This window comes from Carcharodon carcharias, chromosome 10 (genome assembly GCF_017639515.1).
Source record: "Carcharodon carcharias isolate sCarCar2 chromosome 10, sCarCar2.pri, whole genome shotgun sequence".
Lineage (NCBI taxonomy): Eukaryota > Metazoa > Chordata > Chondrichthyes > Lamniformes > Lamnidae > Carcharodon > Carcharodon carcharias.
The window spans coordinates 152,918,557-152,943,483 of NC_054476.1; the positions used below are offsets into that span (position 1 = coordinate 152,918,557).

Below are 24,927 nucleotides of genomic sequence, written 5' to 3' on the forward strand. Positions count from 1 at the left end.
ATTATTTTATTTCTTTTAAGAAGTTTTTTTTATTCATTTATGGGATGGGGGCATTACTGGCTAGGCCAGCATTTATTGCCCATCCCTAACTGCCCTTGAGAAGGTGGTGGTGAACTGCCTTCTTGAACCGCAGCAGTCCATGTGGTGGAGATACAACCACCGCTGCTGAGGAGGAAGTTCCAAGATTTTGACCCAGCAGCAATGAAGTGATGGGAAGTCGCTTGGAGGGGAACTTCGAGGTGGTGACGCTCCCGTGTCTCTACTGCCCTTGTCCTTCTAGATGGTAGCAGTCGTAGGTACGGAAGGTACTGTGTAAGGAGCCTTGGTGAGTTCCTGCAGTGCATCTTGTAGATGGAACACGCTGCTGCTACTGTGTGTCAGTGGTGGAAGGAGTGAATGTTTGTGGATGGGATACCAATCAAGAGGGTTGTTTTGTCCTGGAAAGTGTCAAGCTTCAAGTGTTGTTGGAGCTGTACTCATCGAGGCAAGCGCAGAGTATTCCATCACACTCCTGACTTGTGCCTTGCAGATGGTGGAGATGCTTTGGGGAATCAGGAGGTGAGTTACTTGCCACAGGATTCCGAGCCTCTGACCTGCTCTTGTAGCTACAGTATTTATATGGCTAGTCTAGTTCAGTTTCTTGTCAATGGTAAATCCCCCCAGGATATTGATAGTGGTGGAACCAGCGATGGTAATGCCATTGAATATCATGGGGCGATGGCTAGATTCTTTTTTGCTGGAGATGGTCATTGCCTGGTAATTTTGTGCACGCATGTTACTTTCAACTTGTCAGCCCAAGCCTGCATATTGTCCAGGTCTTGCTGCATTAGGACATGGACCGCTTCAGTATCTGAGTAGCAGCGATTGGTGAACATCATGCAATCATCAGCAAACATCCCCACTTCTGACCTTATAGTGGAAGGAAGGTCATTGATGAAGCAGCTGAAGATAGTTGAGCCGAGGACACTACCCTGCGGAACTCCTGCAATGATATCCTGGTACTGAGATGAGTGACTTCAACAACCACAACCATCTTCCTTTGTGCTAGGTATGACTCCAACCATTGGAGAGTTTTCCCCCTGATTCCCATTGACTCCAGTTTTGTTGGGGCTCCTTGATGCCATACTCAGTCAAATGATGCATTGATGTCGATCTCACCTCACCTCTGGTGTTCAGTTCTTTTGTCCAAATTTGAACCAAGGCTGTAATGAGGTCAGGAGCTGCGTGGCCCTGGCAGGACCCAAACTGAACATCAGTGAGCAGGTTATTGCTAAGCAAGTGCCGCTTGATGATCAAAAGTAGACTGATGTGCCGGTAATTGATTGGATTTGTTCTGCTTTGTGTGTACAGGACGTACCTGGGCCATTGTCCACATTGTACCAACCATGAGATATAACTTCCAAATCAGACTTAAGTCAGCAGCACATTTGCTTTATGCAAAATATAGAAAATCAAAAATCAATGATGGAAAAATTCACGGTATACATAAGCTTTGTCATTTTACTTCTAGTAGATCGCGATACTTCATATTGATGGGATATTTTCCAATCCAAAAGATTAACGTTTAAAATGGAAAGAAAGGGCATGAACAACAGAAGTAGAGATTGAGGAGATGAGTTACTGTGTTACCATGACCATTATTGTAGTTTTAGCAGTAATTAACATGCTCCATAAAATGACCTCCATTGGAATTCATCATGTATACATGACAGTAATTACAGCCAGTCAATTGAAGAGGAAATATTTATTTCTTTAGGCTCCATTTCTATGCTCAATAACTGAAATATTATTCAAGTGCGAGTTTCATTTCAGCTTCAGAACCAGTTACAATACTTACTCTAAGTGAGGCCACCAAAGTAAATGCTGGCTCACCCCTACCCTATGAAACACTAGCCACATTGACTAATTAAACACCCAAAACCACAATTGTGGTTTCTCAACTACATGAATAGCATATCTGGTTTCTTATTGTCCAGTCAAGAGGCTACTTTAATGTTAGACAAGATAATAGTACTGAAGAAAGCACAATAACATGTTAAAATTTAGCAAAGCAAGAGAATAAAATTATTAGGTAAGCACCTTACTCATAAGTTTTGCACAAAAACATGCAACTTCAGGCCAGGTTGTGATTTTCTAGCCTCACACTGTTCAAACATGTAAATGAGCAGGTAACAGAAGGCAGAAAGTCTGGATAACTACAGCAAGGTCATGGTCAATTCCTTTTAAGTGAACAGAATGAGTATAGATGTTTGAAAATTCAGCATACCTTTCAGCTCAAGACGTCTCAGCATTCGCTTATTTGGAAACCACTGTATATTATTTCTATTTCAACATTCTTGTATGATATACAAAAAAGTCCCTAGCAAGTTGTTTAAGTCAATCTGTGTTTACCCAAATTAAACCAGACATTTCTGAGGCATTAGGATTATTTAACTCAATGAAATGGACATTTTGCTCTTCTATACAGATAACAGAAATATATGTTAGCTTTCATCAGATTGAAAGAAACCAGAGTCAGTTCTCCAGCAGAAGTATGCTGGAAAAACTAAAGAAATTGTTTACAAAGAGAAGGTGAAGTTATGGTACATCTCCCCAGATCTTTGCTGCACCACAAGAAGAAATTGCGTGTTATCTCCAAGGTTTAATGGGACAGATATTCCTTTGCACTGCACTCAAGAGTGCGCTAAACCAGGGTTTGTCCCAAGTTTCCTCTTTGCAGGATACATTTACTGCAGGTATTTGCAGAAGCTAAGGAGTGGTTCAGAAACTAAAAAAAAAGCCACTTCCAACCATGTACAAATTACTGTGGAACAAGAATTTCTTAAATTTTCTTTTCTAAGTTAATGACTGAAGCTAAGATATTAGTTCTTGAATTTGGTTAAAAAAAGACTTATGGAAAACATATTAAAGGCAATTTAATAGTGCACGCTTCTTTAATTATTCCAATTATGTCAGAGACTAGTTCTCTTTGATTGCTCAGAATGCTTTGTGCCCACTTATGTGGATATTCCTAACAGCCACACAGGAAATGCAGGCAGGGCATCTTGCACAGCTGAGCCACTTAGAGCAGGGGAATCAGTGGTATTTATAAGCTAGATAATGTAAACTGTGGGAGCTTTGTAAATGTTACATCTGGCCTCAGACTTCAAGGGAGGGGAGGAACGTTCCATTCGAACATTATACTTCAATCAGTTTCAAAGTGCACGTAGGTAGATATTAGATGAGAACTGCAATTGGCTTACATCCGAATCCCACAAAAGTGAGCAGCCCGCACACGCTCGCACAAAAAGGGCCCTATGGATGAGGCACCAGGGAGTAACAGCGCAATATAGCGATATCTTAGCTTCAGTCATTAACTTAGAAGAGAAAATTTAAGAAATTTTAAATGCAACAGTGGAGTTAATTACCGTATGGAATGGTCTACCAACAAAAACATGCTTAACTGATGAAACTAATAACCTAAGAAGTGAACTATGTAAGAGCTCTTAAACAGAGAGCTCACAACCATAACTATTTAAGGGTGTTGACAGAATAAGAAAGGAGAAACTGTTTCCAGTGCTAGAAAGATCAGAAACCAGAGGACAAAGAATAAAAAGGTCCTTGGCAAAGGAACCAGAGGCAAGATAAGAATTTTTTTACGCAGCAAGTTGTGGCAATCTGAAATGTAGTTCCTGAAAGGGTGCTGGAAGCAATTCAATAATAATTTTCAGAAGGAAATTGGATAAATACTTACGTGGAAATTTGCAGGGCTGTGGTGAAAGATCAGGGGAATGCAACTAATTCTACAGTTCTTTCAAACAGCTGACACAGGTCAAATGGCCACTTTCTATGCTGTAGCATTACATAGAATGAGCACATTTATTTAAAAAAATAACATGGCTTTCATTTACTCCCATTATAAAGGCAGGTGCAGACGTTCCTATTCACTGTGGCCTTAATACATTGCATGAATATTAAAGCAAACTTCACAACAAATCCTTAATCCACTTAGGAAAATATGACCGGTGATTTTTACTTCAACTTCCCTTTCTCCCACCTCTCTTCCTCTCATCCTGCATCTCCCACTTGGGTCCCTTCCCCTTCATGGTAAAACTTGCATTGTGTAAGTTGTGCTACTTTCATTTCTATTTGTCAATACCCTTTCACTCCAGCAATAAAATCTGTTCAAACAGCAGTAGTTGACTTCATATAAATATATATTATATATATAAAAAATGCTTTCATATGATAAATCTTGCATAGGCACACACTTCACACCCATAAGTTTTGTTTCCTCCTTAGCTTTTTGCTTGTGCCCATATTTCAATATTCAGCATTATCAGGGAAATTATAAAGTCAACATTTTCAATTCCAATTGGTTATGTCAACTGTCATGATATAGTTGCAGACTCTAGCCATCAGGTGGCTCAGACTAACAAGCGTTTCTTCAAGTCTTTCACCTAACTTGATGATCAATTGGTGCATTTAAAAAAAACATTTATGAACTGACCATAGAAAATGACATAAGAATTTCCTGGTATTCTAAGATATTTGAGGAAACAAACAGATCTAACATTATTGGTAAAAATTCAAATCACTGAATATGATCCCTTCCTGCTTTGAAGTACAACCTTTGAATTAAGCAAACAGGGATATTGGTCTTTTTGTCACTGTCCCATAAAATAACTCAATTTTAACAAAAAGCAGAAGCATCGGGTTGAAGGGTGGCAATGCAAACAAAAACTGCAGTGAGAATCAGTTCCGCGATGATGAAAATTAAACATTTAACAATATATTTCATACTGTGACAAAATAGGTGCACTTCAAATTTGTTGCAATTACACCAATGCTTATGCTTAAAAATAAGCAAAAACAGAAACAAATCCTATTCTGTTCTCCCATGTAATATAATTTATCCCAGAACTCAATGGTTTCTACTTCAATGTCGCACACCACAGCCTCTATCACTAGTTCCAGTCACCAGCATTAATTTTGTAAGCTCCCCTTGCAATTCCCATTTCCCCAAGACGGCATACCTGATACAAGCAATGGCAGACACTTCGCAGCTGTGGGGGAAATTCAGATGAGGAATTAATAATTGCATGGAAAAATCTGTCTGTCATCTGCAGTAGATTCCGTTGATTTTCATCCAGGTTTTCTGTTGCTTCTAACCTGTGGAGCAGTATTGACATTATCATTCTTATTTAGATTCCAAGAAAAACAGAACAACATTTAAACTAATTTTTGCACATACATCTATTGTGCATTGAAATTATAATTTTCAACTGAAGGGTTTCTGCATTCCATACCACAATATCAGCCACTCTCCATGTCTGGCTTCACTTACTTGCTATATGTGTTATAGCAAGTGTGACAGAGGCTTCTAACGTTAAGCGATCTAAATTAGCCAACACCACATTGCATCATCTCCAGTATAAAAACAAATAAATTGGGGCATCTACAAAAATCAAGAAATATAGGCTTCTCCAATCTGGAGTATATTAAGATCCAAGCAGAAAATTGTCAAACTGGTCCTGTTGAAATTGGCACCAGTATTGGTGGTCATACCTCATAACAGGATAAAAAAAATATTGTATCCTCTTCACTGAGCCCTTAGCAAATTCAGGGCATATAACAGGTTCAAAGTTCAGAGCCAATGCATCTGCCTCACCCCCATGTGATGTTTCCACAAACTACCGTCCCTCTCCAACCCAAGGGTTTTCTTGCTATTTCCATTATCCTCCATCCAAAGTAAGTTTCCATTTCCTTCCTCCCACTTATTCACCCCATCCTCTAAAGCTGCATTTACCTGAAGACTTCATTTGGCCGTGACTCTCCATCTGCAAAGCTACAGGACAGCATTTTATGAAAAAAAATCTTTCCACTTTCTTGCCTAAGCTGAATTTAGCATGCGGTTTTTCAGTCAAGACAGCTCAATACCACTCTTGAAATTTCAATAGATTGAGCCCTACTGAAGGAAGAAGTCACTATATTTAATGTAGAGATGGTGACTCCTTCCTGGGGGATTGGTGGATAGTGAAATCAAGGAGGCAGTCACATAGTAGGATAATACTTTCAAATACTGGGGACATGGAATTCCTGCTCTGGCATTGTACAATCAATAAATCTGGATACCGTTATTTGCTCTATAATATAATATTCTCACAAAAACAGAAAATGCTGGGAAAACTCAGCAGGTCTAACAGCATCTATGGAGAGAAAAACAGAGTTAACGTTTCAAGACCGTATGACTCTTCAGAGTCATACGACTCAAAACATTAACTCTTGTTTTTCTCTCCACAGATACAGTTAGACCTGCTGAGTTTTTCCAGCGTTTTCTGTTTTTGTTTCAAGTTTCCAGCATCCGCAGTATTTTGATTTTTATAATATTCTCTCATTTGAACCAGGTTATTGACAAAAATTACAGAAACATAATCCTAACCTGGTAGGATCAACCTCAAAGCTAAGGTGCTGTTTCTCAGGGTCCTTAAGTACCGTTTTTAACAATGGCTCAAGCAGCTTCTGCAGGTATGTAGCACCATAGACCTGAAAGCAGCAAGAGAGCAAATGGGTAGTTTGCAATGTAGAAGTAACCATAAATAGCACACCTTACATATAAACATTCCCAAGGATCCACTTAAAGGCTTGTCAATAAAAGTTGTACTATGAAAGCTGTGGCTCCTATGCTGTGAAGAGCAGCACATCGTGAGCATGAAACACTCATGCTCGTCATTCACAACAGAGACGCCAGCACAAAAACAGAATGAACCTTCAACTTAAACAGGCTATATGATTAAAAAGGGGACCATGTCAAGGCTTTAGCCTGACTTCTGGTAAGAAATCACTTGAAAAATTGATCTTCCAACATACTGCCATCTAAATCTTAAGATAACAATGGCCCCACTTAACCCCAAACTCCAATTAAAAGTATATAAATTTAAATTTCCCTCTGTTAGACGCAGAAAGCTAGCACTCTGTTTTAATTGTCCACTGGAATGTGTAAATTAAGCTTGGCGTCCAACTCAAGAACAAAAGTGCTGCAGTTTATTCTCAAGTGCAAAGCTTTTATTAATGTACACATTTCTATTTAACAGGCACAAGGACATTAAATCGACTCTTACAATACTAAGCAGCATTGTTCACCCAGTGACAAGCTAATGGATAGGATTCCCTACTTCTGTATTTGTCAGTCTATAATTTTCAGCCAATTCATGTCAATGAACGAGAAAATGTTGGACAGCAAGCTTAAAGCAGTAAAAAAACAGGGTAATAATGTTTCCAGATAAATGCAATAAAAGGGAACAGTACCAACATGAATGTGAAATTGGCTGAGTGACAGGAAACATTGAGGAGTGGCCAAAGGTTGATTTTCAGATTAGAGGAAGGTTTATAGTGGGTCAGTGTTAGGACCCCTGCGCTTCCAAATATATATTCATGAACTATACTTTGGAGCACAGGGCACAATTTCAAAATTTGCAAATGAAACTAAATTTGGAAATATTATGAACTAAGGAGGATAATGTTAAACTTCAAAAGGGCATAGACACATCAGTGGAACGGGCAGACAAGTGGCAGATATACTTTAATGCAGAGAAATGTTTCATTTTGGTAGGTAGAATGTGGAGAGACAATCTAAGAAAAAAGGGTACAATTCTCAAGGGGGTGCTTGAGCAGAAGAACCTAAGAACAAATCACTGAAGGTGGGCAGGACTAGTTGGGAGAGCAGTTAATCAACTGTATGGGAGTCTAGGCTTTATAAATAGGGGCGTGGAGTACAAAAGGCAAGAAAATTATGAAAAAATCAAATTATGAAAACACTGGCGGAGCCTCAAATGGAGTCTTGCATCCAGTTCTGGGCACCATACTTTGTGAAGGTATTAGAGAAAAGATTCATGAGAATGTAACAGAAGTCCACCATCCCTGGAAGCATTGAAAGATTGGAGAAATAGGGACTGTTCTCCCTGGAGGACAAGGTTGAGATGAGATTTGAGTATTTCAAATCATGACAGGAGTGGACAGAATAGGTAGAGAGAAACTACCCAATTGGTGGAAGGATCGAGAACCGGGGGCACAGATTTAAGGTAATTGACAGAAGAAGCAACGGCAACATGAGCAAGCCACTCAATTGTATCAAACCGCTACAAAGTCTAAAAAAAGAAATGAAACCGGACGGGCCAACTGGCATCAACCTAGGTGCTGGAAACAACAATGGCAACTTAGCCCTGTTAACCCTGCAAAGTCCTCCTTGCTAACATCTAGGGCTAGTGCCAAATTTGGGAGAGCTGTCTCACAGACTAGTCAAGCAACAGCCTGATATAGTCCGCATGGAATCATACCTTACAGATAATGTCCCAGGCACCACCATCGCTGAGTGTGTCCTGCCCCACCGGCAGGACAGACCCAGCAGAGGTGGCGGCACAGTGGTATACAGTCAGCAGGGAGTTGCCCTGGGAGTCCTCAATGTTGACTCCAGACCCCATGGAGTCTTATGGCATCAGATCAAACACGAGCAAGGTAACCTCCTGCTGATTACCACGTACCGCCCTCCCTCAGCTGATGAATCCGTGCTTCTCCATGTTGAACACCACTTGGAGGAAGCACCGAGGGCACAGAATGCACTCTGGGTGGGGGACTCCAACGTCCATCACCATGAGTGGCTTGGTAGCACCACCAAGCTGGCCGAGTCCTAAAGGACATAGCTGTTAGACTGGGTCTGTGGCAGTTGGTGAGAACACCAAGAGGGAAAAACATATTTCACCTCATGCTCACCAACCTGCCTGCCGTAGGTGCATCTATCCATGACAGTATCGGTTAGAGTGACAACCGCACAGTGGTTGTAGAGACAAAGCCCCGCCTTCACATTGAGGATACCCTCCATCATGTTGTGTGGCACTATCATCGTGCTAAATGGAATAGATTTCAAATAGATCTAGCACCTCAAGACTGGGCATCCATGAGGCGCTGTGGGCCATCAGCAGCAGCAGAATTGTACTCTAACACAATCTGTAACCTCATGGCCCAGCATATCCCCCACTCTACCATTACCATCATGCCAGGGAATCAACCCTAGTTCAATAAAGAGTGCAGGAGGGCATGCCAGGAGCAGCACCAGACATACCTAAAAATGAGGTGTCAACCTGGTGAAGCTACAACACAGTACTTATGTGTCAAGCAGATAAGCAGGTGATAGTAAGTGATCCCAGAACCTACAGATCAATCAAAGCTCTGCAGTCCTGCCACATCTAGTTGTGAAAGGAGGACAATAATTAAACAACTCACTAGAGGAGGCTCCACAAATATCCCTATTCTCAAATGATGCCCAGCACATAAGTGCAAAAGATAAGGCTGAAGCATTTGCTATAATCTTCAGCCAGAACTGCAGAGTGGATGGATCCATCTCAGTCTCTGCCAGGAGGTACCCAGCATCACAGATGCCAGTCTCCAGCCAATTCAATTCACTCCACATAATATCAGGAAACAGCTGAAGGCACTGGTTAATGCAAACGCTATGGGCACTGACAATATTCCAACAACAGTACTGAAGGCCTGTGCTCCAGCACTTGCTGAGCCCCTAGCCAAGCTGTTCCGGTGCAGCTACAACATTGTTAACTACCCGGCTATTTGGAAAATTGCCCAGCTATGTTCTGTACACAAAAAGCAGGACAAATCCAACCCAGCCAATTTCCGTCCCATCAGTCTACTCTAGATCATCAGTAAAGTAATGGAAGGGGTCATCAACAACAGTGCTATCCAGCAGCATTGGCTTAGCAATAACCTGCTCACTGACGCCCAATTTGGGTTCCACCAAGATCACTCAGCTCCTGACCTCATTACAGCCTTGGTTCAAACATAGACAAAAGAGATGAACTTCCGAGGTGAGGTGAGTGACTGCCCTTGACGTCAATGCCACACTTGAGTGTGGCATCAAGGAGCCCTAGCAAAAATGGAGTCAATGGGAATTTGGTGGGGGGAATCTCTCCACTGGTACACAGGCCCGGCATATCCCCCACTCTACCATTACCATCATGCCAGGGAATCAACCCTAGTTCAATAAAGAGTGCAGGAGGGCATGCCAGGAGCAGCACCAGACATACCTAAAAATGAGGTGTCAACCTGGTGAAGCTACAACACAGTACCTGTGTGTCAAGCAAATAAGCAGGTGATAGTAGGTGATCCCAGAACCTACGGATCAATCAAAGCTCTGCAGTCCTGCCACATCCAGTTGTGAAAGGAGGACAATCACCTAGCACACAGGAAGATCGCTGTGGCTGTTGAAGTTCAGTCATTTCAGCTCCAGGACGTCAATGCAGGAGTTCCTCAGGGTAGTATCCTTGGCCCAACTATCTTCAGCTGCTGCATCAATGGCCTTCCATCAGAAGTAGGGATGTTCACCGACAATTGCGCAATGTTCAGCACCATTCTTAACTCCTCAGGTACTGAAGCAATCCATGTCCAAATGCAGCAAGGCCTGGAAAAGGTCCAGGTTTGGGCTGACAAGTGGCAAGTAATATTTGTGCCACACAAGTGTCAGGCAATGACCATCTCCAACAAGAGAGGATCTAACCATCACCCCCTGATGATCAATGGCATTATCATCACCGAACCCCCCACTATCAACATCCTACGGGTTACCATTGACCAGAAATTGAACTGGACTAGCCATATAAATACTGTGGCTACAAGTGCAGGTCAGAGGCTAGGAATCCTGCTAACAGTAACTCATTTCTTGGCTCCCCAAAGCCTGTCCACCATCTACAAGGCACAAGTCAGAAGTGTGATGGAATACTCCCACTTGCCTGGAAAAGTGCAGCTCCTACAACACTCAAGAAGCTTGACACTTTCCAGGGCAAAGCAGCCAACTTGATTGGCACCACATCGACAAACATTCACTCTCCCCACCACAACCCATAGTGGCAGCAGTGTACACCATCTACAAGATGAACTGTAAGGGCTCACCAAGGCTCCTTAGGCAGCTCCTTCCAAACCCATAACTGCTACCATCTAGGAGGATATAAGTTCCCCTCCAAGTCACTCACCATCCTGACTTGGAAATATATCAGCGTTTCTTTACTGTTACTGGGTCACAATCCCAGAACTCCCTCCGTAACAGCACTGTGGGTGTACATACGCCACATGGACTACAGCGATTCAAGAAGGCAGCTCACCACCACCTTCTCAAGGGCAACTAGGGTTGCCAGAGAAGCCCACAACCCGTGAATGAATAAAAAGGAAAATCTGCTTTTTTTAAAAAACGCAGCTCAAGGTTAGGACCTTGAACGCACAGCCTTAAAGTGTGGAGGAGATAGTTTCAATCATGGCACCCAGAAGTGAAGAGGGAATTGGATCATTATCTGAAAAGGAAAAAAAATGTCTGGGCTATCAGGAAATGGCAAGGGACTGGCACCAAGTGTTTTGCTCTTGCAGACAGCCAGCACAAACAAAAGGCCAAATGGCCTCCTTCTGCACTGCAACTATTCTATTTTATGAAATGGCTGCATATCATACACATGCTGATTGAATTCAAATCTGAGCTCATTTGGACTCAGAATCAGCCCAAAGATATTACCAATTTCAGATCTTCCAATGTATTGCTCATGGTGGGAGGATGTGTCAGAAGGCAGCTCACCACCACCATCATCTCGAGGGCAATTAGGGATAGTCAATAAATGCTGGCCTGGTCAGTGATGCCCACATCCCATAAATGAATATTAAAAAAAAATTGGTATTATTTTGCTGCTGCTGAGATAGGAGTTACATGAGCCCCATTTCTTAAAGGCTTAATATCTAAATGATGCATCATATCCACGGGTCAATTCTATCTGCTTGGGCAGATTCTGGAGTCAATAGGATTTAGCTGCTCTTACTAGGAAAGCTTTGTTTTAGGTTTGCTTGTAAATCGCTGACTCCTCTGAGCAAGCCAGCAGAGAAATGACTGGTTTCCTTAATTTTGCAAGAAAGCAAGCTTTAAATAACCAAATGTAATGGATACATACTAATACTTGTAGAAAACTGGACTGAAATGAGTTAGCTAATCACTAAAACTAATAATTGCTGGTCACACATTAATCATCTCTAAAGCCCTTTCAGGCGTATATATAGCACAGATTTACCTTAAAACAGAAAGTCATTATTTTACTCGCAAGGCTGTTGCCTCTAAAGAGGGTCTGCATGGAATCTGCTAGCTCAACCTCCTTAGAGAACATGTTCCAAAGCAACTGATATAGAAGATGACGTGAGTCAAATAACGTCACCAGCACACGAGCAAGCTCATCCTGTAGGGTGGAAAAGAGGGAGAAAAACAAACATCAAATTAATTACAGAGCTGCAACAAATAACTGAAGATGGTGAATAAACTACTAGAACGAACAGCAGAGGGTTAATGCAAAATGCCAGTGAGAAGCAGCAAATAATTAGGTTCGGATAGGGCTCTTTAAGAAGCATTTCCTTTCTGATATTTTTAACCTCCACCTGCTGCCACCCACACCCCATGACCACCACCCCCACTACCAAAGTTTGTTTCGTTTCTACACAAAAAGATGGCTACCAAAGTCACTTTCCTACAACAACTATGCATTATGTAACACAAAAAAGTAGCATTTCAAGCACAAACAATGACTAACTCTTATAGAAGTCTCAAACTTAACATATCAACGGTTCGGATCTAGTTACTGTGCTCAATAAACGAGTGAGCTAAATTGAAGAGCAGTAGTGGTGCTCTGATTTGAACAGGGTGGCAAGGGGGGGGAAATGTCTTTCTTCCCCACGGACAGTTTAAGCAGATGCTCAACTTTTGACTAGTATTCCAGGGACAGGATTTGTATCCAGAAACAGGTAGGATGGTACTGCCCATATAGATAAAGAGCAGCTGGCCATTGACAGACCTGTAAAAGCATTATCTCAGCTCTTTGTCCTATCTACAAGGTGGGGCATTTTATACAATATACATTATTATACCTTATAAAAGGTTTTATACATTTGTGACATGGACATTACTGGCATCTACTGACAATCCCTAATGATGCACCCGAAAGGCATGCTATGCTACTTCAGAGAGCGGTTAAGAGCCAACTTTGTGGGGGACTGGACTCACATGTAGGTTAGAACAGGTAAGGATTCTCAAGTTGAATTTGACATTAAGGTCTCTTGATTACTAGCCTTTGACATAGCAGGTCTTCCAAGCTGCTTGCAGAATTCTACAGGTTGAAATCTTTACTCTTAAGGGGCAATAATTGAAACAATGACTGAAGAAACTTTGTAATGAGCATTTTCACTATGAAAGAGTATCTACCCAGGCCAAGAGTAAAAGGCCTCTTTAAATTCAGTCAATGGGTTAAGCCCTGAATCTAGGTCCGGATGCCTACACTTAATTTTTTTTTTTACCCCCAATTGTGCCAGCTTATTCACAAACTTAAGCACTCTAATTACACAATGCTTGTTGCCTAGCAGTAGAGGCCATTCCCTGTCTCAAAAAGATCAACGAAACCCCAATTGTTAAGATTTTTTTCCAAACCTAACTTTCCGCTAGTTTTTACTGGCAAGGGTGTGTAAGAGTCAAGATATAGGTCTAGTGCTCAGCTCCAACCAAGTCATGCTACCTTTTCACAACTGCTACCCAAACCTTAGCTACATTAAGCTGCCATAAGCAAATCACCACCACGAAAGAAATGACTAAAGGACTACTTAAAAACCATTCTCTGCTCAAAGCAGTTGGAGAATTACTGCAATTGGATCAAGAGTGCATTTGGTTCATGTGCACATTTTAAGCTTTCCTACCTGTTGGTTGAGATTTGTGACTGGCCCAATGGAAGTCTGTGGTAAAAATGAAGAATTGCATTTTTTTGAGCTACATCCATGCAGTACTTTTCAAGAAATTGCAATTTGTAAAACTCAACCGTGGGAACTATTTAATAGACTGTGTACAGTCCAATTCCATGAAGTTGCCCCAGTTGGGAGGAAAGGAGGGGAAAGACAGTTTCAGAGGAAAAGTCCACACCCCATCACTCTCTGTAAAGTCACCACATAATTGAGAGGTCTGACTTTTATTTCCCCGTGGAGAAACATGTGACCTCTGCTTCCACCTTGCCCCTAATAATGTGGGTAATTTAAGAGGTTGCCCTGATTTTGGGAGCAGAGGGGCATGGGTGAGGATGGTGGGGGAAAGGATGGTGAAGAAAAAGCAGAGGGGAAATCATTTTGCCAAATCAGCACCCTGCCACTCCTTGGCATACCATTTTGTAGTACCACAATTCTACTTGGTCTACTTAAATGCATCCTACTTGTGACAGTTGTACATGCATGACAATACAATGCTGGGAGTTGTAGATTTGTCTTGGGTTTACTGTCATATCTGACTTACCTGCATGTATTGAATGGAGAATTGCACTTTATCATCTTTTTAAATGACATTTATATGACAACAGGTATTATATGTGCACCTTACAAACTATAAACAATACCCATTTTAAAAACGTTCAGTACAATAAAAGATGCAGAAGTGGCATACAGGGTGCAGGGAAGAGAGAGAACATGACCACACCGAAAGGTAACAGGAAGGTGGGCAAAAGCAAAATGAAAGGGGGTAACTCAACACATACCAGGGAATGGGCCAATAATAAACACAGAGAAAAAGCAAACAAGAATCCATGTTTATTACTCCAGTCTATGTCTAAAATGTTTCCACCTACTTTAAACTACATGAATTAACTAAAGATTGTAACTTAGTGCAGTAAGATCTCCTTGAACGAAATTAAAATTCTGACAAAAACAAAAAACTGCGGATGCTGGAAATCCAAAACAAAAACAGAATTATCTGGAAAAACTCAGCAGGTCTGGCAGCATCGGTGAAGAAAAGAGTTGACGTTTCGAGTCCTCATGACCCTTCAGCAGAACGTCAACTCTTTTCTTCTCCGCCGATGCTGCCAGACCTGCTGAGTTTTTCCATGTAATTCTGTTTTTGTTTAAAATTCTGACGTTTAGACTAACACGTAGTGATGCTATGAACTATTCTTGTAACTCATGTGCAACTAAGTTGACTGGAAGTACATAACAAGTAGCCACAGACAAAAACTGAGGGCAACCAAGTGATTGACCTTCATCCTCAAAGTGCAAAATCTCAGTTTACCCAAGTAACCTGGTAATTCTAACTGTTCCTTCATTCTCCACCTCTTTCTCCTCACCACTTAGCAGCATTTATTGGAGGACTACAATGCTACCTCAACAACTTCAACTTTCATAACACACTGCAATTCTAGAAATCTTCAGCTGTGTAACAGTCAAGCATCAAAACAAAACAAATTTTAACCTTTGTTGCCACCTACAGGCAAAGTTATATACTGCATTTATTTCATTTCACCAGTTGCAAGGGCTTCAAAGTTCATCTATTCCCCATCTACCATCCTGGCAGTTGCCTAATAATGGTAATGGAGTTTTTCACAAATCTTGGCAATCATTGTCTTATCAATTCATCTACAACAGTCCCAGACAGGAGACAAGGAAAACCCACCAATGGTGCTGAACTTAAGGAATCACATGCCCTCCAAGGTATCTGTTCCTCCCAAGACTGCTACACTTAAATGTCATTCATGAAATGGCTCCTACAGTATATCAAAATATTTCTGAAATAAACACATCTTATTTTCATTTGAATGCATCAACACTGTTTCTACTATTCCCTTAGGGAGCCTGTTAGCCTTTTTCAATTCCTTCAGCCCACTACACTCCCACAAGGGTTATCTGTAGCTTGCTCGTCCTGCTTTCCACCCTTAATTAGCACATTCCTTTAGATAATATCACCACCTTCAACAACTCTTTGTCCTTTTGTCTGTGACATCTTTTGGTTATCTCCACCTATCACTGGCCCTCTATCCAGCTCTTCTTGTCCCACCTCCCCCTTAAACCTTAGCTTATATTTCACCCCTTTTCTATTTTTCCTTAGTTCAGTTAAAGAGTCATGCAGACTCGAAACGTTAACTGTGCTCCTCTCCACAGATGCTGCCAGACCTGCTGAGTTTTTCCAGGTATTTTTGCTTTTGTTTTGGATTTCCAGCATCCGCAGTTTTTTGCTTTTATATTAAGATTGCACCACCTCTTTAGAAAGGGATTAATTCAATCAATAAAGTTGTGCAATTTGGATGAAGTGAGAATAGGCACTAAAATACATAATTAGGACACTGACTCAGTGTTTGAGTTTCACCATGAATTTTACTTGGAACACAAGACAGTTAATAAGTGACAAAATCAAGTGGACAGGATGTGAATCCTTTCTTGGATTTCTCATCCATGAACTGAGTTAGCTAATTAGTGAAGATGCTACAGAGCAGTCTTTTTAAAAAAAAACAATCAGTCTTGCATGCAGCACTGTGATTATGTAGTGGACACAAAACAGAAAGATTATGAAGCTATATGGTGCCAAGTTGGAAAATACAAGAAACATCAAATTAAGAGTATTGCAACCTTCTACAATAAAAATATGCAGTATGACAATTCCCTTGCATAAATAATTTAAATGTGATGGTTTTTTTCTGGGTGGGGGTTGAGTGGTGAAGGAATGAGAGTTATCTTGCATTTGTCAATTCTCCTGTTCATTCATGTTTTACTCTGCCACTCACCAGACAACATGAGGACATTAGCATGAGAATCAAGCATCTAAAGCAGTTTCTCCTTACACACTGCATTGGAGTACAGGCACTGAAAGGTCACTTTTAAACAATCACCTTCTTGCAAGTAACAAAGATAAGCATCTCAAAACATTTTGTGCACCTGCTTAATGCAGGTGAAGTTTCCAAAGTAAGACCACTTACCCACTGTGAACAAGGCACCACATTAGCTAAAGCCATTGCGATGGGCAGCTCTCCCTGATCTCCCATCATGGTGACCAGCTCCACAAGTCGCTCAAACCGATCGGCAAGTACAGTTTCTGCAAGTGTGTCAAACTCTGTTCCCTGTTGAAGAATTTTAGTTAGCACTTCCATGAATGTAGCTCTTGTTTGAAGATCTTTATGGTACCCCAAGCCTAAGTAAGCACAATAAAACAAAACAAAAAAGCAAATCCAATTAGGGTTTTGTTATCACTGGGTGGGAAAAACAAACAATATGTCAAAACACTTATTGCCAAAGGGTAAAGAGTTTTCTAAAAAAACAAATCTTCTAAAGCAAAATTAACATGATTCATAAAAACCTCAATAATGCTGAAATCCAGCGTCAAACCCAATACAAACAAACCATGCTAATGGAGCACACCTTGGAAAACTCACTACACTGTTAGACACTGAAATGTGTCAACCTTGGAATCATATTTGAAGATAGCTTATCTCAACTTCTCAATTTAATTTCTGAGTAAGACAGCTGCAGAGGAACAGAGACAGTCTTCATTCTGATGCAACTGGACAGCACAAACATACAAACCAAAGCCTTATTTGTTGAATCAACAACTTTTTCACTAATATTAACCAGAAGCTTTTTATTAAAAAGTATTGCATTTCTACCCTTGAAATTCAGTTGTGATAACACAGCTAGTCTGCTAAGGCTTAAGCTTTATCAAGAATTTGACAAACTTGCATAAATTACTGCACTATAAACTAACAAAATACCAATACGTGCTTCTGAAAATGTAACTTGTTCTTTGCAATTCTGCAGTCAAAAGATTAGACTTGATTTACTCAGTATTTGAAAACAAAGGAAACTAAGGAAGAATGGGCTTCAATAGCCAAGTTAGTTAAAAAAGCAAGGTTGGCCAGTCTGGAAATCAAGACTTTCAAATCATTATGGTCTGAGTTTTGATTGAAGTTGGTGCTGAGGTACCTGATCTCAAGGGAAGTAAAGTAACCCAAACTCTAGTGAGTGGCACTTGTTCAGATGTGCATGTATGCCTGTTGGTTGAGGACAGCATTTGAGGTACTTAATGCTAAAACAGCCCACCAGTTGCAGACTCAGGGATGAAGAACAGTTATTTTAAAAAGGCTGATGATTGATTCTGATGCAAGTATACCATAGTTAGAAACTGACATTTGATCTTTTCACGAGGAATGCTATATGTAACAGGACTAACTTTAAAGTAGTTTGATTTATATTTGCTTCAAATGTTTCCACCCAAACGTAACTATGCTCTGATCAGCTGCCCTTGAGAAATGGTGAATGCTCCTCAAGAAATGAAAAGGAGCTCTGCTTACCTATGGAGTGCATAAGCCCGCTATCTACATTTGCATTGAGGAGGTTGGACATGGCAAGAACTGTGCAGTGCCTGAGTGACGCAAGGCGGCGTGACATCCCTCTTTTTCGTCCACCAGTTTGTGCCGTTTCCTCCTCCACTTCACTGCAGTCATTTAGCAAATTCATGAAGAGAGTAAAGTACCTAAGGGACAGAAAGATTAAAATATATTTTTTTTGGAATAAAGACAAAAAGCCCTGGGAAAACTCAGCAGGTCTGGCAGCATCTGTGGAGAGAGGAACAGGAGTTACCGTTTCAAGTCCAGACGACTCCTTCTTAAATAAGCTTAAATTTATGTGGCAGCTGAGGAATTCTGGACATAGTTCAAATCACTGTCATTTGGATGTGTTATCTCAAGTGGCCTGAACTGGACTTACTTGAGGAAGAGCTGCGATTTAGCCTCCATTAGTTCAACGCCATCCCCCTCTTCTGGCTGCAAAGGTAGCCCAGCAAGCAACGATACCACTGCCTCCATGCTCGCCTGGTCAAGGTCTCTGTAGAAGACGTCCATAAAAAACACAGGCACAAACTCATTTCAGTGTTCTTTTAAACTTCACGTAACTTTTTTTTTTCTTTTTATACTGTCAAGTAATTTTTTAAAAATACCAACGTAAGTTAAATTTAAGATTGAAATGCTGTTCAGGTTTCTTTTCCATTCAAAGCTCCTTGCATCAATAAATCTTAAAGTTTACATGGCATTTGATTATGAATCATAACTAGTTTCTCTATATTTAGGGGAAGGTTTCCATGATGTAGTACATGCATCAGAATCATAAAGTTGTTCTTTATTAAGTGACTTATGATTTTGTTTCTTGTTGCATGCCGAGAAAACCACCTCACATTTGAAATAACCTACACAATTTTGCAAACCTTATCTATAAAAGAATACATTAAGGGTGCATGAAGAAATTAGGCATGGATAACTCTGGCATTTAGAACTGTAAGACAGGGGAAGAGACTCACTTGAGCTTATCATTTGGAGGTAGGAGGTCGAAGTGGGAAAAAGCATGTGAAAAACAGTGGAAATAGAAGAGGGGGCACAGAACAATAAAGAAAACCATAATAAAAAAATGAATTCAGATCTTTGAAATGTTTATCCTCAACATAGTTATCTATAGGTGCTATCTAATCATTGAACCGGCATGTATCGTATTATTTTGCATTAGCGATCATCTGAAGACAGGCAAATTATTGCCCAAGCAAATGAAAACATAATTAGGTACTTTTTCACATTTGATTTAAAACAGAACTGGAAGACACAAGGCTTAATAATTTTAAGCTAAAGTGAGGTGAGAGATTAGAGATTTTTTTTTTTACCCTCGATATTGGATCTATGGACCAACAAGGCAGTGAATGTTATAATGAATTGTTCAAAATGCAACTAAATACATAGCTGTTGTGTGGCACAATTGAAGGCTGCAATGGACAATTATTAGACTGATTTACTCCAGTGCCACAATGGGTCCAGAGTGTTGTGGACTGGAAGAGGATAGTAAATGGTTGAGGGGCAGCGATCAGGATTGACTGGTGGTGATGTGAGAATGAGCAGATATTCTGCATTGTTTGACTATTAAGAACTTGGAGTACATCAGAACAAAGAAATAAGAGAAGGCCATTCGGATATCGCAAGTCTGTTCTGCCATTCTGATCTGTATTGAAACAAATCATTTCCTTCAGAGTTGAAGTTAGTGAGATTGATGGTAAAGTGAATAGGCTCGAAAAATTAGAAGGATTTTTCCTTGCTCCAGACTTTATTATACAATCTTAATAAATACAAATGATCACTTCAGGAATAGAGGACAAATCTCTTAAGCATTCAGAAATCTTGGCCTGGGAATATTTAATGGAAAACAAAACTGCCTTACCTCGTTAAGCATTTTACATCATCAACAGCAGCCTGATTTGATGTTCCCATAACCCAATCCGTCAGGTATTCCACCATCTTGTTCCTGGAAGGAAAAAAGCCAACTAAATACCATATTGCAACAAGGGTACATAGCATCAATCTCCCCCCTCAGTTAATCTCCCAATTTCACATGTTGATGTCAAACACCTGCTTATGAGGAAGAAATATCAATAGTTATCATGACAACTCATATCCAATATCCTAGGCCTCCGAATATTATAATTCTTGGTAATCTTTTTATTTCCTCATTACAAGAACATTTGTACTAAAATTCTCACCTAAATTTCATCTCTTGACAGAAAGAGAGATCATCTCGTCTTTCCATCATTACTTCCACCAGTTGACAGAGCTTAGTTTTGATCTGGATTGCATGGACTGTATTTCCTAGGACACGCACATACCTGCATTGAACAACACAATAGGATAAGCCGAAGTCATGCAATTTGGACCTTGTTTGGGGAGTTTTTTTTGTATCTACTTGGTATGTGAAGTTAGTGGAAGCTACTACAGCAATGTCAGGCAAACAAAAGATTAGTTGGTCCATCATTTGGCGTGGCATATGAAATCGGTTCACAAATTCACAACAAAATGTGAATCCACTATTCTTTTCAATCTGCTACTTCTAGAATCTAAAGCAAGCTAAGGCCACCTAATTACAAGGGTATGCCTGCACTTGATATTGTGGTCAGAGCTTTTGCTGCCTCCACCCAGGCTTCTCTCAGCAACCTAGATGCACTCATCTGGATCAGGTAACTCATTCACTGAGTTATGCCAACCTATTTAGCGCTTTCTATATATCCTATCCAGTATCTCTGCTCCCACAGCTCACCATTCCACAACCGTGATATTAACTTCAGAATCTTGTGAAGAACAATACAAAGTACTCATTCTATATCTCAATCGTGTCCACTCCCTCCAAAAGATGATTTCCTTTCTTGTCCCTAATCAGCCCCACCATTCCTTTAACTATTCTTTTATATTTTTAAAAATGGGCTCCCTTTTATGTTGCCCACTTATCTTTTTCATGCCCTCTCTGTATTCTGCCAGGTTTTCAATGATATTCCATATCTGACATTTGTCATCGGTCTCCTCTTTTTTTGGTTTTCTTTTAATCTCCATTTTTTTTTCTTATCTAGGGAGCTCTAACTTTGGATGCCCCACCTTTGTCCCTTTATGGGAATAAAGTTTGTATCCAAACTATCTTTGCCTAGAAGGTCTGCCATTACTCTAATTGTTTTTCAGGCCAATCTTTATTTGCAGTCTACCTTTGCTAGACCCCTTCTCAAATCACTGAAGTTTTTCCAGGTAATTCTGTTTCTGTCCCTCTTCCAGTTGGCTATTTTCACCTTTGAGATGATCCAGTTGGCCTCAGTACCCCAGGTGAAAGGAAGAGAAGGTAGAACAAAAAGGATTTCCCATTCAGTTTGCCACTGTTGAAAATGGACAGCCAGGCTTGGGGCTTTCTGTGATACCACCCCATCTCAGAGTCAAATTACCCAACATACATACATGGATAATGACTACTTGGGCAAAACGGTTGAGGAAGTCTAGCAGTCCTTGGTGCCACTGCAAAGAGCTTATGTCTTCAGGAGAGAAAGAATGCGAGGAAACCCATGCATGTGCATTAAAGAACCAAAGGGAAAGAAAGAGGGGAAATCTCATACCTAACTAAATTTAGCATCATGGTCTCAATGCTGGCCTGTCCCAGATGCTCTGAACTGCCATCAGTGTGATTATCGAGTAGGTTCTTCATAATTGCTATAGTCTGCTCCACAAACGGTGTGTTTGTATCATTCAATAAAACCTGAATAAAAAGTTACACTTTAGGGACTATTGCTTTGCTTAAAATACAATGTATTTGGAATGCTTCAGCCAAAAGTGAATGCAGTTCCCTTGGTTTTATAGACCAAAACGTTATCAAGAAAACATTGCTAAGGTCCATTCCAGAAACACAAAATTACAGAAATACCAGTAATATTCAGAATTTGGCATCAAAAATAAAGGTAGGCGCATCAACATATATTTAAACTGTTCTGTTATGAGGCAATGCAATCAGATACTGCAGTATCTTTCATTAAAAACAACAATTAGTTCAAGAACTGAAGTCACGTACCGTAAATCACAATGACTGCAAACTTGGGTAACACAGCAGCTACAGGTTTGGACACATTTTAATCCAATTACCATACAAAAGGGACCACTAAGTTCATTTACTTGGATACTCACCTGGCCTTGCAAGTCAAAAAACCTGCTGATGCAATTTTTCAGCTTGTTGAAGAGCATTGGGTAAAGCACAGGGCTCAGCTCCAGTCCAACCAAGTCTTTAATGTTAGTCCTAATCTGAAGCCCTACTTTTTCATGATTGCACACCATCAACGTGAGCAGCCGTTCCAAAAATTTGCTGACCGGAGTCTCGGCATTTCCTTCAGTTGAGACCATAGATATCATGGAACCTTTCCTTTCAGTGATTGGTCCCATGGGAGGGCTGTACGTAACTAAGCCTGGGTTAATGCGATGCTGGAGACAGACACCTCCTATCGCACACAAGAAGCCGGTCATGTTAATCCACTCCTGTAGAGAATCTGCGTCCGACAGGTCTATCGAGCCACCACCACTTACGTGTGACATCCGGCGCTTGACAATCGTCTTATGAAGGCTTTCTGTCACCTAAATGTGGAAGCATTTATCAGTGCATATTATAGCAAATGAATTATTAAGAAGGAAAATAATTCTGTATGTACAACAAAACCAATACTTCATTAACAAAATCATCAAAATATAAAATCACGCAAATCACACAAGAAAAGTACACAGCGGAATTGGAGGCAACTTGATGGAATGGATGATAAATTGGCTGAGGTGCAGACACAGAGATGGAAGGGCCATTCTCAGATTGTGGGGTACTGGCAAGTAGTGTTCAGGGATCTGTGCTTGTGCTGGGACCTCGGCTTTTCACTATTTCCAGATTCACGTTACTCTTGTCATGAGAGTTAATTATATGTAAGTTTCCAGGTGACATTAAACATTCAGACAAAGAACTGTGACGAGAAGAATTTCAAGAAGGCAGGTTAAGCATATTAATGAACAATAGCAGGTGAAGTTTCATTTGAAAGTGCAAAATATATCTTGGATGCAAGAATGGCAGATAACAAGACAATAAATAGGGAAATATGCAAAGGTTTCAATGAAAGGGTTTTGGGGTCCTGGCTTGAAAGTTATCTTGCAAGTGCAGAAAGCCATAAGACCAAATGGCTCTTAAGCTTCATCAGAGCTGTTAAGAGAATATATATACACAAGTACTGCTACAGCTCTTTAAAGCAAACATAAAAGCCATTTGGGGCTGTGTTTAGATTTGGGCACCTCACCTTGGTGCCAAAACGTTGAATGAAGAGAATTAGCCACAGCATAATTGGGTAAACATAGGTTATATTCCCTGGTAATGAGGAGAATAAAAGGTTTGATAGAGAAGATGGTGAAAGAATTTCTTACAGTAGGGGAAATCTAATCCAAGGGGATAAAATGTTGGAATTAAGCCACTTGAAAGCAAATCCAAAAAATGCTTCATATCATCAGTTATTAAAACATGATATACAATATTCTGATGGATCACAGATTCAGAAGAATCAGCTCAGATATTTAAAGCAAGATAATTAAAGTGAGAGTTTTAAGGACTGTGGAGAAATCAGGATCAAGAAACGGATTTGAACGTAATAGAAAATGCTGAAAGAGAAATCGGGAAACTGAAATTGAAGAAAACGAGCGCCTACGGCCAAGCATGAAGTTGCAATTGTCTGTTCCTGTATATAGCGGTTTCCTATGTCACAGGAAGTAATGGGGAACTTTTGAGTCGATGACTACAATGAAGAGAATAATTTAAGTCTCTGGAATGGGCATGCTTGAATTATTTCCTGTCATGAAGATATTGTATATAATATTATTGGAAATTATTTTAAATTGGACTTGTAGTAGGGTCTGTGTGTCTATGTGTGTCTTAATTGGATTAAAACCAGCTAGCCTATGTGCTTTGATGTATAGTAGTTTTGAGATGTTAACAGTAAGGCAAAGGATACATTTGCATTTTGTTGAATAGACCATTCAAAGACTGGGGGTGAATTCTTGCACCTAGCTAGGAGACACCAAGCAATATGTTTATATTACGAATAAAATTGATACTATGAAAGGGGTTTTATTGTTAGAAGAGGTGAAGTTCAAAGGGATACAATGAGAATTTACATTCAAAGGGAAGGCTAGGTATATACAGAAGAGTTTTATGTAAGCAGGTCAGAGGCATGTGATATCTAAGCACCTGTAAGCCTACAAATGTGCAAAGAAACCAAATTGAAAGGAACCTCATTTTGAATTTGTAAGATAAAATGTGCTTTGCCTGGCGTCTGTTTAACTCTATGGGTTTTGTTGCCTTGGGGACGATTACCTGGGAGTGACCAATTTGGGGGTTTGTTTAATAATTACTCTGGTAATAATTTGTAGACGTGTGTGTTTAATATCTTTTAAAATTAAGAAATATTTAACTTAATTTATATAAAACACCTCTAGAGGCTTGGTGGTTTTGTGTCTGAATTCAGAGTTGCATCTCAAAAAAAAACAATTGAAAATATAGGTTATGGGTAAAGTTTCCCTCTGGGATTTTAAATCACTCAGCCTTTACCAACTGCTGTGTTATAACACCTCAAAAAATCTCGTGTGGCTAAACACTATTTGTCCCTCTAAGACAATGGGTGCAAACCTTGCAGCAGAACCAAGTGCTCTCCAAAAGTTAGGAGTGTGTTATCATTGATGAACTAATGTCACCTCAACTTAAATGTCCCTTTCCTTCACT

At 40.3% G+C, this 24,927-nt stretch overlaps 1 protein-coding gene across 5 annotated transcripts in view; it reads right to left on the reverse strand.

Annotated features, from left to right (window-relative positions):
* nf1a (neurofibromin 1a) overlaps window positions 1–24,927 on the reverse strand; it is a 292,673-nt gene that overhangs the window by 175,445 nt on the left and 92,301 nt on the right. For all 5 annotated transcript variants that reach the window (XM_041198253.1, XM_041198251.1, XM_041198250.1 and 2 more), the window contains exons 20-30: window positions 22,317–22,757; window positions 21,755–21,894; window positions 20,369–20,491; window positions 20,050–20,133; window positions 18,562–18,678; window positions 18,147–18,328; window positions 16,779–16,990; window positions 13,753–13,788; window positions 12,090–12,251; window positions 6,422–6,525; window positions 5,016–5,151 (exon numbers count right to left, since the gene is read on the reverse strand). In XM_041198253.1, the coding sequence (XP_041054187.1) occupies window positions 5,016–5,151; window positions 6,422–6,525; window positions 12,090–12,251; window positions 13,753–13,788; window positions 16,779–16,990; window positions 18,147–18,328; window positions 18,562–18,678; window positions 20,050–20,133; window positions 20,369–20,491; window positions 21,755–21,894; window positions 22,317–22,757 (1,737 nt within the window). The remainder of the gene's footprint in view (window positions 1–5,015; window positions 5,152–6,421; window positions 6,526–12,089; window positions 12,252–13,752; window positions 13,789–16,778; window positions 16,991–18,146; window positions 18,329–18,561; window positions 18,679–20,049; window positions 20,134–20,368; window positions 20,492–21,754; window positions 21,895–22,316; window positions 22,758–24,927) is intronic.